The sequence below is a fragment of the Rhinopithecus bieti genome, unplaced genomic scaffold (genome assembly GCF_001698545.2).
Source record: "Rhinopithecus bieti isolate Rb0 unplaced genomic scaffold, ASM169854v2 scaffold_9899, whole genome shotgun sequence".
Taxonomy (NCBI): Eukaryota; Metazoa; Chordata; class Mammalia; order Primates; family Cercopithecidae; genus Rhinopithecus; species Rhinopithecus bieti.
Window position 1 is genome coordinate 387,263 of NW_016806979.1, and position 15,798 is coordinate 403,060.

A 15,798-nucleotide genomic window follows, 5' to 3' on the forward strand; every position below is an offset into this window, starting at 1 on the left:
GACTCGTCTCAAAAAAAAAAAAAAAAAGAAAAGAAAAGAAAAGGATGAGCAAATCTTTGTTTTTTGTTTTGAGATGGAGTTTCACTCTCATTACCCAGGCTGGAGTCCAATGGCACAATCTCAGCTCACTGCAACCTCCACCTCCCGGGTTCAAGTGATTCTCCTGCCTCAGCTTCCCGAGTAGCTCGGATTACAGGCGTGCGCCACCACACCCGGCTAATTTTGTATTTTTAGTAGAGATGGGGTTTCTCCATGTTGGTCAGGCTGGTCTTAAACTCCCAACCTCAGGCGATCTGCCTGCCTCAGTCTCCCAAAGTGCTGGGATTACAGGCGTTGAGCCACTGCGCCCAGCCAAGGATAAGCAAACCTTACGGACGTCCAAGAGTGTGAGGCTGATGGGGCGGCCTCTCCTCCTTTCCCCCATTGCCCACCTTTGACTTCCCTGTGATCTCCGTTCTCCTGGGGCTCTGCCTTAGGAGGGGCCAGCACGGCTGCTGGGGTGACCACGGCTTGTCCAGAGACAGTGTACGTGTTCGCTGGGGCCAGTCCGGCCACGCTGGTGACCGATACCGCTGGGATCTGGTGGACGACGTGAACCGTCTGCACAACGGGTGGCTGGGAGGTCGAGGTGGTCACTGGGGTGGCCACAGTGTAAGTGACAGGCTTGATGGCCTGTGGTAGCTGCCGCTGGACGGTGATTAAGACTGGCTGACTGGACAGAGGTGACCCTAGTGAAAGACACAACAGGACTGACACTTACAGATACTGACTTCTACAAACAAAGGTTCCCACACTCAGCACCGACAAGCAACATACAAACTTTAAAATACAGGATGTGGCCCTATTTCACCTCACAATAGTAAAGTTACTAAGAATGAGGGAGATGTAGTATTTTAATAGGGGTATTTAACTCCTATCTCTAACTGCTAAAAATGCAATTTTAGCTCTATTTAGATATCTGGTAACACCTCTTCCCAGAGTTCTTTCTTTATGAAAAAGAAAATGTCAATACTCAATATAAGAGGAAACTGGGCTGGGCACGGTGGCTCATGCCTGTAATCCCAGCACTTTGGGAGGCTGAGGTGGGAGCAGTTTGAGACCCACCTGGGCACAGGGAGACGCTGTCTCTACAACAAATATTAACTGGGCATGTTAGTGTGTGTCTGCAGCGCCAGGTATTTGGGAGGCTGAGGAGGGAGGGTTGCTTGAGCCTGGAAGGTGGAGACTGCAGTGAGCCAAGAACACGCCGCTGTACTCCAGCATGAGTGACAGAGCAAGACCTTGTCTCAAGACAAAAAAACAAAAAAAATTAAAAAGAAGAAGAAGAAACTGCCCCTGTAGGCCAGAAAGACGAGGGCCACACTCACCTAGGATCAACACCTTCCTCCTGTGAGGAGAAGCAGAAAGCTCAAAAACGGAGTGCGGCTGTCACAGAACCTCCGGCACCCAGCCTCTGCCCTTTGTGGTTTGAGGGCTTAGAGCAGAGAGAGAGAGACGTGGCTGTCACGGGCCACTGCCAGTGGGCAGGGGAGGGCTGTTCTCTGGCCCAGGAGGGCCAGTAATCCCAATTGATCCAATTCACATGCCTGTCAACTGTAACAGACTTAGTTTGGACACATTTCCACACTATGTTTGTTTAATTCCCCAGGGCACACATTTTTACTCCACATTATGACTTTCTAAGTAAACTGCAAACTGTTTTACCTATTCCTTAAAATGGACATGTTAGGCTGGGCGCGGTGGCTCACGCCTGTACACCCCCAGCACTTCGGGAGGCCAAGGTGGGCGGATCACGAGGTCACCAGGTCAAGAGATCGAGACCATCATGGCCAACATGGTGAAACCCTGTCTCTACTGAAAATACGAAAATTAGCTGGGCGTGGTGGTGCGTGCCTATAGTCCCAGCTACTCGTGAGGCTGAGGCAAGATAATTCCTTGAACCTGGGAGGCAGAGGCTGCAATGAGCCAAGATCGTGCCACTGCGCTCCAGCCTGGCCACAAAGTGAGACTCCTCCGTCTCAAAAAAAAAAACTGACATGTTTTTGCTTCCAGTGTCTAGTTTGTCTACTTCATGTTTTTTTTGGCGGGGCGGGGGGTGTTCCATGGATTTTTGAATGACAAACTAAGAAACAGGTTAATTCTAAGTTATTTCAGGCATCTACTCAGTATCGTTTAAAGAACGTTCATTCATTTTTAAAAAACACTCCCAGTGCTACTAGTTTTCCAAGGCCTATAAAATCACACTCAGGTACTAGTATAAGGTACAGAGGGACAGGGAGGCCTCCAGTCCAGCTATTTCTTCTTTGTGGAGCCCAGGCATCCACGTCTGGCTCATGCTGTCTGGCCTTCGCTTCCTCTCCCACTGTCTCACCTGGTGCGCTCTGGGCAAACCGGGCTTCCTGGATGACAGCGAGTTTGGGCTGTGCGGCGCCAGGCTCAGGCTCCAGGGGGGCCGGCGAACCTTCCCTCGACAGGCTCTCAGGGGTCTGGGCGCCACTAGAGTGAGCAGACAGCACTCCAGCGTGATTGGGAGAGGCTGGGGCACTCCTGTGTCACCGAGAAGAAGACATTGCATGTTTACGCACTCAGAAAGCACTTTGCAAAGGGGGTGTCATTTGTCTCCTGACAACCAACTACTGTTAAGTTCCACTTCTCTGTACGCCTGTGAACTGAGCGGGACAGTCGGGGAGACAGGCTCAGCCTGTGTGTGACAGGTCCATCACAGGCCCCTTGCCCACATACGCAGCATGGCTACAGGGCAGGGCTGGCTGCCCTCTTTAAACAGCTCCTGTGCACAGACGTAGGAGCCAGCAGCGGGCAAGTCAGTGGGCACTTAAGACTGACATTATGCTCATTTATTTTTCTGGTTAAAAACAGTATTCATGAAGCTAAAAATAAGTATTTAAACTAAGGCAAATTAACACTGTAAGTCAACACAAGTTTAAGCAGCTGAAAAGTAGTGTGTCTGTTTTTGTTTTGAGACAGAGTTTCACTCTTTTGCCCAGGCTGGAATGAAGTGGCGTGACCTCGGCTCACTGCAATCTCCGCCTCCCGGGTTCAAGCAATTCTCCTGCCTCAGCCTCCCGAGTAGCTGGGATTACAGGCGCCCACCATCACGCCCGGCTATTGTTTTTGTAGTTTTAGTAGAGACGGGGTTTGACCATATTGGCCGGGCTGATCTCCAACTCCTGACCTCAGGTGATCCGCCCGCCTCGGCCTCCCAAAGTGCTGGGATTACAGGCGTGAGCCACCGCGCCCGGCCTAGAAAGTAGTTTTAAAGAACTTTTCCTATGCCAAAGGAAAGGAAAAATGTCACCACAGCACTGGCGTGAACAATATGCGACAAGCCCCACACTGAGCAATCACTGAGTGGAGTGCAGTTTAAACTTTGCAAACGGTCTCAAATGTTTCAACCACTAGAACCAGAAACGCCTGGGCAGCACTCAACACTTTTGCTCAAATCCCCATCCCAACATTTAATCATAATGCATTTGGTAGTTCCTTCATTTTCAAAAGGAAATTTTCCCAATACATTGAAGGTAAGTTTAGTGAGCATGAAGTGAGGCCTTTTACTCCTCTTTTTCCTTACCTAGAAGAGAGAGGTCCCAGAGGGGTTCTAAAGCAGGGCACACCCCTAGGCCGTCGTTTCCTAAAAGCCTGTTCTATTAATTTGCTTTCAGAGGCTGGGTCTATCCTCCAGAATGAGCCTTTGCCTGGTTCTTCCTGGGAACGTGGCACTTTGATGAAATAACGATTCAGAGAGAGATTGTGGCGAATTGAATTCTATGAAACATAAAAAAATACATAGAATTCGTATATTTCTTTGCCGAGAAATAAAAACATGTCCTAGTTTTAGTGCCCTCCAAAGCAGAAACCTCGATGTTGGGCGCTGGCAGACTTTAAGAGTGAAGTGTTTTTCTTTTGCGTCACACGGGTAATGTACTGACAACTCACAAGGTCTGAGGGAGGCCCGTCCTACACAGGAGTGAAAACCCAGACATCACGCTTACAAACGACAACAGAGAGTGATGTTTACGGGCTGTGCTGTGTGGAAGGAGCAGCCCTCCCCGCTTGGTGAGCAACTCTCAAGGGAAGTAGCAGCCTGGGGTTTGAGCCCTTCAGCCCAAGGCTGCTACAGGCTTCCAAAGAGCAAAGGACACTGCAATCTGGTAGAACAGGCCCAGGAGGCAGGGTGGGGAGCTGGGGAACAGGAGGGATGCGCAATGCACACAGCGCGGACAGAGGCCATCTCTGACTCCATCTCCTTTCAGGGTGGGAAACCCAGGACTGCGACTGTCAGCACAGAGCATTCCAGGTGGAGTCAACGACTTACAGCTGCCAACCTCTCCCTGCTTGGAGACACACAGAGCTGATGTGAGCTATTCTGTTAAAATACTTCATTGCAGCACACCAACATGGCACAAGTATACATATGTAACAAACCTGCACGTTATGCACATGTACCCTCGAACTTAAAAGTAAAAACAAAAAAAACAAAAAAAGACTTCTTCACACAGAATTAGCTTACAGGATCTGTCATGCCAGTAAAAGTAAATTAATCCAGTATAAAGTATTTGGCGAACCAGCACAAAAGAAAAATGGGCAGGAGGCTGAAAATCAGGATGGACACCATCTTCCAGGAAGAGAGGACTTGGCAAAGTGCCTCTGTTTTTTATTTGATCCTTGAAATAATTTCATAAGGTACACAGGAAAAATTTCCCTCCCAGCTTCTCATCAGTGCATCATTCTTTCCATTAGGAAAAGCCAGACGGGCGCGGTGGATCACTTGAGGTCAGGAGTTTGAGACCTGCCTGGCCAACATGGTGAAACCCCGTCTCTACTAAACACACAGAAATCAGCCGAGCACAGTGACTCGCACCTGTGGTCCCAGCTACTCAGGATGCTGAAGCTGAAGAATCGCTCGAACCTGGAAAGAAGAGGTGGCAGTGAGCCCAGATTGTGTCACTGCACTCCATCCTGGGCAAGAGAAGCAAGACTCCACCTCAAAAAAAAAAGGCCAGCTAAAGGTTTACAGACAACCTGAAGAAAGCCCCCGCTGTGACCTGATTCAGGCACCATCACAGCCAAAGCCGGACAAAAGTCATGGGTTCACAGAAACATTCCATTAATTTACATTAATGTGTAGATTTAAAATTAAGCTATTCAAGTGTTAAAACGGTGATCACTCAAAACAAAATCTGAACCTACCCAAAAAGTCATTTCTAAATTTCCCAATTAATCTTATTAGAATCGCAAGCCTCGGAAATTGTCAAAGGTGACTAAGAAATCCAACATATAAAATAAAACTTTACAACCAGTCTCGGTGGCTGTTCAAGTGCCATGCTAACGCCGCTGGGCCCTGTGGACAGATGGAAGCTACTTGGTGGGCAACATGAAGAGGGGGCGAGGCTGTGTGTGGGATTTTGGGAAACTGTTTACAGGTGCAGGCGTCACATGAGATTTCCAATATTCTAATAACCACAGATATATGCTATGATGTTTTATTTGGCTTTAGCTGATGCCCAATCTTTCTATCAATTCCTCCAGAAAATCAAACATGACTGTTACTGGTGCCCCGACAAAGAGAAGGCAAAGCTTTGCCAACTGCTCTCAGAATTTTAAGTGTGAAGAAGAAGGTAGATTCTGAGACTGTGACCGATTTTAAGTGTGAAGTAGAAGGTGGATTCTAAGACTGTGACTGAAGAAAAGCAAACCCAGACGATGGTAATATAAAACTCTCAAGCAGTGCAAACGGCAATCCCAGCCACTGCCTGAGAAGGTCGACAGTTCCCCTCACGCTGTTCTGCCAGGACCAGTCCTCCTAAGCAGGGACTCAGAAAGAACTGCCCCACACGGCATCCGACGCTGGAGAGCAGAAAGCAGCCAACCATCGCTGGAGTGAAGACTGTGGCTGTACTGACTGACGCAGAGTCCTTTAATTTGCATGCTACTAGGAGGAAAGAAGGTCAGTACAGTGGGAATCTGGAAGCAGAAAAGGTGACTTCGGGACCAGACTCTAGCCTTGTGAGCAGAAGAACACGACACGGGCCAGAAGCCCTGCTCCTGCATCACCACCACCATCACTTACGAGATGCAAAATCGGTCTGTGGAATTGGGGAGCTGCTACTTTCTGTCCTGAAAACATACAAGAACACAGTCTGCATCATCAGAATAGATTCTAACCCATTTTATTCTCCAATCAATCTCCCTAACAACAACTTCAAGGGCAAATGAGGAAAGATTACTTGTGATTTGCCAGCTAACAAGACTCTAGAAAATATGGGGAAGTAATGAGACATTTAATGTAGACACAAAAAGAATAAATTAACTATGTTTCTGAGGTAATTTAAGGCCATTGTAATTTGATCAAACCCAGGATGGATGTACCTTCATTGTTGCTACATGTACTAAAACCACACTGACTGGGCTCTAATGATTCAGAAATTATAAAGCTTTCAGAGAAAACGTGGGCTGTTATTCTTTAATGCTAAACATGAAGAAAAGGATGTGCAATTCTGAGCAAATTATCTTTCTCCCAAAGGCTTTCCAAATTGAGTGTCTACTGAAAATCAGCCCTCCCTGAGCACCAGCTCCCTCCCTTCCGGGGCTCTCCTCTGTGCCTTCCTGGTCAGCCTTCCTAAGCAGACCTCAAGTTTCTCCAGGACAGTTTGTCTGTCTAACCCCGCCCAGCCCTGAGTGCCCTCCAGTGTGCGTTCTGCACAGTAAGGACGTGTGCAGAAACTGAGGAGAGGAACAGGCCAGGTTCCTTTCAGAGGAGGGGTCTAACGTCCAGGAATGCTTCCAAAAGAGCAGGGATGAGGGTGAGTCCAGAGCACAGTCCTTCCTTTGAAAGAGATCAAGGGATGGGCACAGTGGCTCATACCTATAATCCCAGCACTCTGAGAGGCCGAGGTGGGTGGATCCCCTGAGGTCAGGAGTTCAAGCCCAGCCTGGCCAACATGGCAAAATCCCATCTCTAGTAAAAAACACAAAAATTAGCCGGGCGTGGTGGCGCACATCTGTAGTCCCAACTACTCAGGAGGCTGAGGATGGAGAATCACTTGAACCCAGGAGGCAAAGGTTGCAGGGAGCTGAGATTGCGCCACTGCACTCCAGCCTGAGCGGCAGAGTAAGACTCTAATAAAATAAAAATAAAAGGAACCAGCTCTAGTTCCCTTGGAGGCTGAGAGCCCCATCTTTTCAAACTTTTCACAGTCACAACAATTATCTCAATACCGGGTTAGGTAAAATTATAAAACCATAAAAAATCATTTTGGAGTCACCGAGGCCCGGATCCGCGGTGTTGGCGGTGCGCACAGAGGGCCCGGTGGGGCGTAGAGACCAGGCCAGCATGTGGGCACAGCCGGGTACCCAGGGCTGGGCCTGGCGCACAGGTGCTGACATGACTGGGCAGTGAGTAGGCTGCAGCCTTGGTTGCGAGGCCTTCACCTGGTCGCCCGCCACGCCCTGCATGCGGGTTGGGCCGCAGGCAGGGCAGGAGTCTATTTGGGGCGGCAGTGATGGACACCTTAGAAGAAGAGAGCTTTGTGCTGTCTTTCTCTTCCGCCTCTGATGAATCTGATATTGTGGTGGGATATTTAGATGACATTATCATGGATGACGAGTTCCAGTTATTACAGAGAAATTTCACAGATAAGTACGACCTGGAGTTTGAAGACATGGAAGAGAATAAACTCATCTACACATCTATTTTTAATGAATACATTTCTTTTTCTTTTTCTTTTTTTTGGGACGGAGTTTCGCTCTTGTTGCCCAGGCTGCAGTGCAATGACGCGATCTCAGCTCACTGCAACCTCCGCCACGCGGGTTCAAGCGATTCTCCTGCTTCAGCCTCCCGAGTAGCTGGGATTACAGGTGCCCACCACCACACCCAGCTAATACTGTATTTTTAGTAGAGACATGGTTTCTCCACGTTGGTCATCTGGTCTCGAACCCCCGACCACAGGTGATCCACCGGCCACAGCCTCCAGAAGTGCTGGGATTACAGGCATGAGCCACCGCACCTGGCCTGAATACATTTTTTTGGTAGAAAACTGTATTGAAGAACGGCTGCTGCAGCGGATTCCTAGACTCAACACGGCAGCTTTCACCATCACATCACAGCACCATAAAAACGAAGCAGTGGGTGACACACTCGACATGCTGCTACCTTCACAGATTCTTTGGACTACAGAGCAGAAAAAGAAGGCCGAGGACCGAGGACCAGACTTAAGCAGTCGCTTGGTGTTGACTTCGCTGTGTCAATCATCTCTGTGCCAGCTTCCCAGAACAATCTGCAGCACTGGGTCCTCCCTCCAGCCAATGAACTGGGAACATTCTGGATGTCACCGGCCCAAGAGGCTCAGCTCATGATGACAGAATACATCTTGGAAAAAGACTGACTCTGTTTTGTAACTCTTCATTTACATTAAGTATTGACAGGTCAAAACCAAAATGACCTAACCCTTCTAGACCTATTTCTCCCGAAACACCTTCTTGTATTCATTAACCGTAGTACTCCTCCCCCGTTCAAGGAGACACTTCTCTCAGGAGCTTCTGAGTCAGACGCCTCTGGAGCGAGCCCATGTCAAGCACTCCATCTGGGGGGCCCTTCCCCAGCACACACGCTGGTGTGTACATGCGGACGAACCCACGGCCGCCACCCGAGCACACACATTGGTGTGTACGTGTGGACGAATCCGCCTCCACCCCCTGTCCCAGCAGGCTCTGCGTGAATCTTTACGCATTTGCACCTCTTTCTCACATGGATCAGTTTTACTACTTCACCCTCAATGAGGTTCCTGATGTCTATCTAGGGTGTTACTCAAGCCAGCTTGAGATTTTGGAATCTCCTGTGATCACAGCTTGTCTCGGCTGCAGGCATCAACAGAAAGAGGCGCCCCCCACATAAAAGCCCCACGTGAAAAGCCACCCCTAGTCTTAACGTTTGCAGTCCTTGTGTCACTTCATTCTGGTCGGATGTGGTCCCACTTTTCTAGAAGTCTCTTGGAAGCTTTATTTTACCTTATCTTATTTTATTTTATTTTGAGACGGAGTCTCGCTTTGTCGCCCAGGCTGGAGTGAGTGGCGCGATCTCAGCTCACTGCAAGCTCCGCCTCCCGGGTTCCCGCCATTCTCCGGCCTCAGCCTCCCGAGTAGCTGGGACCACAGGCGCCGCCACCTCGCCCGGCTAATTTTTTGTATTTTTTAAGTGGAGACGGGGTTTCACCGTGTTAGCCAGGATGGTCTCGATCTCCTGACCTCGTGATCCGCCCGCCTCGGCCTCCCAAAGTGCTGGGATTACAGTGTGAGCCACCGCGCCCTGCCAAAGCATTATTTTAAAAATATATATATTTATAAATGAATACTCAGGCTAACCTAGTGGATGTGATTTTGGGACTTCCATGATTATCCACTTAAAGATCAAAGTATTACATGTCGTGTGCGTTTTAGGTGTTAGTGCTATGAAGGCAAAAACGCTTTCTACATTGGCATTCGTTCCTATTTGACTGGGCACCTATGCATGTATGTGTGTGCTGAAAATAGGCTAAAACATATTCTTAGAGCATGTTACTGTGTTTGCGTGTTTGCTGAAGATCCTTTCTGTATAAACCAGATTGTTAGGCTCTCTGGGTTAGCAACTCTGCAGTTTCTTCCTTTCCTACCAAGATGGTGTTCCACTGGTCCAGCCCAGCGGGAGGAGCAGGCAGGGCACAGCTTTCCTGGCTGTTTGCTGCTTTGCTTTAGTACAATGTGTGGTAGATTACTTAACAGAAAACACGTATGTCATCTCTAGAAATAAGAAAAAACGGCCGGGCGCGGTGGCTCACGCCTGTAATCCCAGCACTTTGGGAGGCCGAGGCGGGCAGATCACAAGGTCAGGAGATCGAAACCACAGTGAAACCCCGTCTCTACTAAAAATACAAAAAAAAAAACTAGCCGGGCGCGGTGGCGGCGCCTGTGGTCCCAGCTACTCGGGAGGCTGAGGCAGGAGAACGGCGTTAACCCAGTAGGCGGAGCTTGCGGTGAGCTGAGATCCGGCCACTGCACTCCAGCCTGGGCGACAGAGCAAGACTCCGTCTCAAAAAAAAAAAAAAAAAAAAAAAAAAAAAAAAAAAAAAAAAAAAGAAAGAAAAAGACAAAGAAAAACAGTAGTTCAATGCCCAGTGTGCCCCTTTGATTTTTTTAAATAGTTGAAAATAAGAATCTGTATTGACTTTTCACTTGACCATCCTGGTTTTAAAGGACAGCTATAAGCTCGTGTTTTTCTGTACTGATGTGTCACTTATTAAATATTTTGCTACATGAAAAAAACAAATCATAGCAGGTAAATGCAAACAAAGGAAAGACATACGGCATCTTTTCAAATAGGACTCCTCAGACCATCTCATTTCACCCTCGGATATCCTCTGAGGATTGACCAAAAAGCCACACCATCGGTAGACAATGCAAAACACCTGGCTTTTGTTTTAAGCCAAGAGGGAAAAGGTCAGAATAAGATCTGACGCACTGGGAAGGGCAGCTCAGAGAATCTCACGGCAGAGGAACAGCCTGTGAGGGTCAGTATTCCAACAGCCAAGGGTACAGCTGAGGACAGAAAGAAATTAAGAGTACATTGGCCAGGCGCCGTGGCTCACACCTGTAACCCCAACACTTTGGGAGACCGAGGCAGGCAGATCACCTGAGGTCAGGAGTTCAAGACCAGCCTGACCAACATGGAGAAACCCTGTCTCTACTAAAAACACAAAAGTAGCTGGGTGTGGTGGCTCATGCCTGTAATCCCAGCTACTCATGAGGCTGAGGCAGGAGAATCACTTGAACCTGGGACATGGAGGTTGTAGTGAGCCGAGATCACACCACTGCACTCCAGCCAGGGCAACAAGAGCAAAACTGTCTCCAAAAAAAAAAAGAAAGAGAGAGTACGTGTCCATGAACTAAGGGGAATCTAGAGAAACTCATCCCTCTCTCCTGCTAAATTAGCTGGAGCCACGAGGCGTGAAATGACACAGGAGCAGCCTTACTGGGGCAAGAGATGCAGCTGTAGACTTACAGACAGACCTTGATCTACACAGGAAAGAAAATGTTTCAACAGAAACAAGTTTAATAGCAGTTCCGCAGAGAGGGGTGCCTGACGTGTGCTAGTCTGTCATTCCCTGCCTGCGTGGGCTGTGCAGGCACCTGCAACAGACAACAGAAAGCAGTGCATGCATGAGGGGTCGGTCCCATGGGGTCCTCGCCACTTCGCGAATGTGGTCCAGGAGAGCCTTGCTCCAAGTGCTCTGCTCCCCAAAAGGCCTGTCCTGACTCCCTGACTAGGGCACCCCCAAAACTGAGGTCGGGCCTTTATCCATCCACCCTCTTTAGCAAGAAAGCCTTGTCCTATTCATAGGTAGTTCTCAAATAAACGGATGTTAGAAAAAACACACGGAAATCGCACTTAAGAGAAACAGATTCAAGTCAAATAAAGCTTCTTAGAAACACACACTCACAAAGCCCCAGGTAACTGGCACTTCAAACCATCAGAATAAGCTGCACTTAAACGCTGAGGGATCCTCACACACTCCCCCAGAGCCAGCTGGACTCCACGTGGACTTTCTCTCCTTGACGAAGCCCAAGCCATGGTCTCTGGAACATGGGTAGAAGTTATCGTCTGGTTTTATGTGTAAGTATGTGTGTGTGTGTGTACACGTGTAATGTGTAAGTATGTATGTGTGTGTGTACACATATATAGTCTGAAGCACAGCCTCACTTTTATAAAAAGATTAAAATAGAGTAAATAAGGCCAGAATTTAGCATACAATGTGTTAAGAGACCCTGACATGTAGCTGGATATGAACAACTCTCCAAATCCAGCATTTTCCTAATGGTCAATCAAGAGATGCCCCCTTGCTGTAAACACAGAGGTGGGCAGGGCAGGGTATAGACACTCCAGGTATGGGGTGCACCAAGTGGGTCAGAGGGGAGGTTGGGTCTCATTCTGTACCTTCCATGATTCAAGACCCCCAAGCCCCTCCACAAAGGAAATATGTAAGACATGGCTGGTAGGCTTTCTTTTCTTTTTACGATAGAGTCTTGCTCTGTCGCCTAGGCTGGAGTGCAGTGGTGTGATCACAGCTAACTGTAACCTCTGCTTCCTGGGTTCAGGTGATTCTCCCACCTCGGCCTCTGGAGTAGCTGGGACTACAGGTGTGACCCAACACACTCAGCTAACTTTTTTTTTTGGTAGAGACAAAGAGTCTCGCCATGTTGCCCAGGCTGCTCTCGAAATCCTAGAGTCACGCGATCCACCTGCCTCAGCTCCCGAAGTGCTGGAATTACAGGCATGAGTTACTATGCCGGGCTGGTGGGCTATTTTTCAATATAACACGTTTATACATCTGCAGTTAAAAGAGAAAAGGTCTTTCCCTTCAATAAACAGAAAACAGTTGCCCCTGCACCACCCTCATCACTAAGCCATGCAGTTTAGACATTTTTTAAGGATCATTTAATCATTACATGAAAGCCTCAAAGAAATTCTATAGATATTCCTGGTTACTTAATGAATTAAAAAACTATAAGCATGCATACATTTCTTCTCTTGCTATGTTTTTAATATTCTATATTTCAAACCTACCCACTGCCAAATTATCTCAAATAGCAAGATTCTCGCATATATCCAGTAAACAGCCAACAGAACACAGATACACAGAAAGAGAAAAAACCTACATAGTCTAAAGGGTTAAAATTATTGGTGTGTGAGCTGACCAAAGGGAACATTTTGCAGATTTCAAAGTGTCTTTTGGAGGCAGCCCTGGGGTTCCATGAGCAGGTGGGCTCCCTGGCTGAGACAGGGCACACCACGTTCATCTGTTTTATATTCCGACCAACTGGTTAAGATGTCTTCTACATGTTCCTTGGTAAAACATGGTTTGAAAATTGTTTCTGCAAACTTCAAAACTTCTGTCCATTAGCAGAACTAGATGAGGAAGACAGGAGAATGCCAAAGGGAAGGATAGGCTGGGTTTCAAATTTTTCCTACATTTCAAATATGAACTGCACTGGTCAAAGGGAAATATCTCAGACAATCCACACTTCACTAATCCTGCGCAGACGCATGAATTTCCACAACAGTAAAGCACGCAGGCCTAGATACTCTTCCAGAACCATGTTTCCTTCTGCTCCACGCGAAGAAGGTGAGGCAGAGCATGGCAGCACCAGCCCCAACTCCTCTTCCTCTCAGCACAGGAGGCTCCAACCACCGGCCCCCCACCCCCCGCCTTCTACCTTCCTAACCTGTGCCTGTGTTAAATACAGCAGCCACTCAACTTTCTTCTCAGTATCAATCGGCCTCTATTTAACAACAAACTGAAAGGCATTTACCTGCCAGCCCTTGTCCGCAGTCCTATAGTAGGGATAATTTTTAGTGATGTGCGTATAAATTCCGTTCAGGGTGAGCTGTTTGTCAGGAGCCATTGTAATTGCTTGTACTATTAGTTGTGCATAGGAGTAAGGTGGCTTTGAATCATCCTGTATTTAAAAAAACAAACAAAAAAGAATATTGAAGTTAGCACATTTTGTATTAAATTTACTAGATTTAAAGATTCTCAGTGCTTTTAAGTGTTCCTCTGATACCTCATCTTTCTTTTTATTGAGATGGAGTCTCGCTCTGTCGCTCAGGCTGGAGTGCAGTGGCGCGATCTCGGCTCACTGCAACCTCCCCCTACCGGGTTCAAGCGATTCTCCTGCCTCAGCCTCCCAAGTAGCTGGGACTACAGGCGCCCACCATCACGCCCAGCTAATTTTTGTGGTTTTCGTAGAGAAGGAGTTTCACCATGTTGGCCAGGCTGGTCCCAAACTCCTGACCGCAGGTGATCCGTCTGCCTTGGACTCCCAAAGTGACGGGATTACAGGCGTGAGCCACCGCACCCAGCCTGATACCTCATTTTTCTTACTATAAAAGTAACATAATTTGAAAACATGGAGGAAACAAATGGAAAACTATAAAGAATATTAAAAATTACGTAAGGAAAAAACCAAATGTCAAAAATGAAGAAATAAAGGCTGTTTGACCGCAGTGGAGTCCAAGGCAAAGCACCTCAACCAAGATCAGATCCTGTCGGCTACCACAGGGGTCCAGGCGAGGGGTGGGGGAGGTTGGCTGAGGGCTCAGAGCCAGCAGCACCCCTCCCCAGGCATGAGCACCAGGGGTGGCCAGGGCAGCTCAGAGCCCTTGGACTCAGCAAATACCCATCCACAAGGAGCCCCCGCCACCCACGAGGAGCAGCCCCCGGCCCACAAAGAGCCCCACGAAGTCTCCACCTTGGGGTCGGAGACATCCTGGCTCCTGTGTGCACTGCTGACAGGCTGGCATCCCTGGTCCTGGCCCTTTCAAGGCCATTGGTGGTTCCTCGTCATAGTGACAACCTGAAACCCACACGTATTGGCACAAGCCCACTGGGAAAGGGAACCACCCCTGGTTGTAAACTTCTGGACAACACACTTCTCAACATGGATGAAGAGCAACAGATGATGTTGGATGAAAAAAGGTATTTGCAAAACAATACATTCAAGATGACACTATTTACATGAAGTTGCACAACAAACAATTACAGATACTATTCAAGGATAACACAAATGGAATGGGAAACAGGCAGGCTGACAGACAGGAGGCAAGGACATCGGACGGCCCACATGGGATTCCACAGCACAGGCCGCGTTTAGCGCTAACAGCTTAGCGTGGACAAAGGGACATTTGTCTTTTCTTTCTTTCTTTCTTTTTTGGGGACAGGGTCTCACTCTATTGCCCAGGCCAGAGTGCAGTGGTGTGATCTTGGCTCACTGAAGCCTGAACTCCCAGGGCTCAGGTGATCCTCCCACCTCAGCCTCCCCAGTAGCTGGGACTCCAAGCGCATGCCACTATGCCTGGCTAATTTTCGTAGAGACAGGGTCTTGCTTTTTTTGTCCAATCTGATCTCAAACTCCTGAGCTCAAGTGATCCACCCACCTTGGCCTCCCAAAGTCAACTATTTTTTTTTTTTTTTTGAGATGGAGTCTCGCTCTGTCGCCCAGGCTGGAGTGCAGTGGCACAATCTCGGCTCACTGCAAGCTCCGCCTCTGGGGTTCACACCATTCTCCTGCCTTGGCCTCCCAAGTAGCTGGGACTACAGGTGCCCGCCACCACGCCCGGCTAATTTTTTTGTATTTTTAGTAGAGACAGGGTTTCACCGTGTTAGCCAGGATGGTCTCGTCTCAATCTCCTGACCTCGTGATCCACCCGCCTCGGCCTCCCAAAGTGTTGGGACCACAGGCGTGAGCCACCATGCTCGGCCTATCGCTCTTTTTTCTAAACAGAAAAACATAATCACAAGAAGACCCTCCACAAACCCAATTCTTTTTTTTTAGATAGGGTCTTGCTATGTTGCCCAGGCTAGAGTACAGTGGCTATTCAAGGCTTGATCACAGCTCACCACAGCTTTGAACTCAAGTGATTCTCCTGCCTCAGCCTCCCGAGCAGCTGTGACTACAGGTGCATGCCACACTGCCTGCTACGTCTCTTCTTTTAAACAGCTAACAAAGCCTTCGTCCCTGTGCCTATGCTGTTGCTGTATTTCCTTGTGATCTTTTTTCTCTGTTTCTAAAAACTTTTTAAATTGAAAAACATTAAGACAGACAGAGGCCAGGCGCGGTGGCTCAAGCCTGTAATCCCAGCACTTTGGGAGGCCGAGACGGGCGGATCACAAGGTCAAGAGATCGAGACCATCCTGGCGAACACGGTGAAACCCCGTCTCTACTAAAAAAATACAAAAAACTAGCCGGGCG

General features: G+C 48.3%; 1 protein-coding gene and 1 pseudogene across 2 annotated transcripts in view; one reads left to right on the forward strand and one right to left on the reverse strand.

The window, feature by feature from the left end:
* FOXK2 (forkhead box K2) overlaps nt 1-15,798 on the reverse strand; it is an 87,576-nt gene that overhangs the window by 17,403 nt on the left and 54,375 nt on the right. The window contains exons 4-7 of one of the 2 annotated variants that reach the window (XM_017879164.1): nt 13,360-13,506; nt 3,590-3,783; nt 2,372-2,547; nt 432-728 (exon numbers count right to left, since the gene is read on the reverse strand). In XM_017879164.1, the coding sequence (XP_017734653.1) occupies nt 432-728; nt 2,372-2,547; nt 3,590-3,783; nt 13,360-13,506 (814 nt within the window). Of the gene's footprint in view, nt 1-306; nt 729-2,371; nt 2,548-3,589; nt 3,784-13,359; nt 13,507-15,798 lie in introns of those variants that run through there. The other variant, XM_017879163.1, reaches the window with a different exon arrangement.
* Nucleotides 7,129-9,011, forward strand: LOC108534072 (ADP-ribosylation factor-like protein 2-binding protein; annotated as a pseudogene).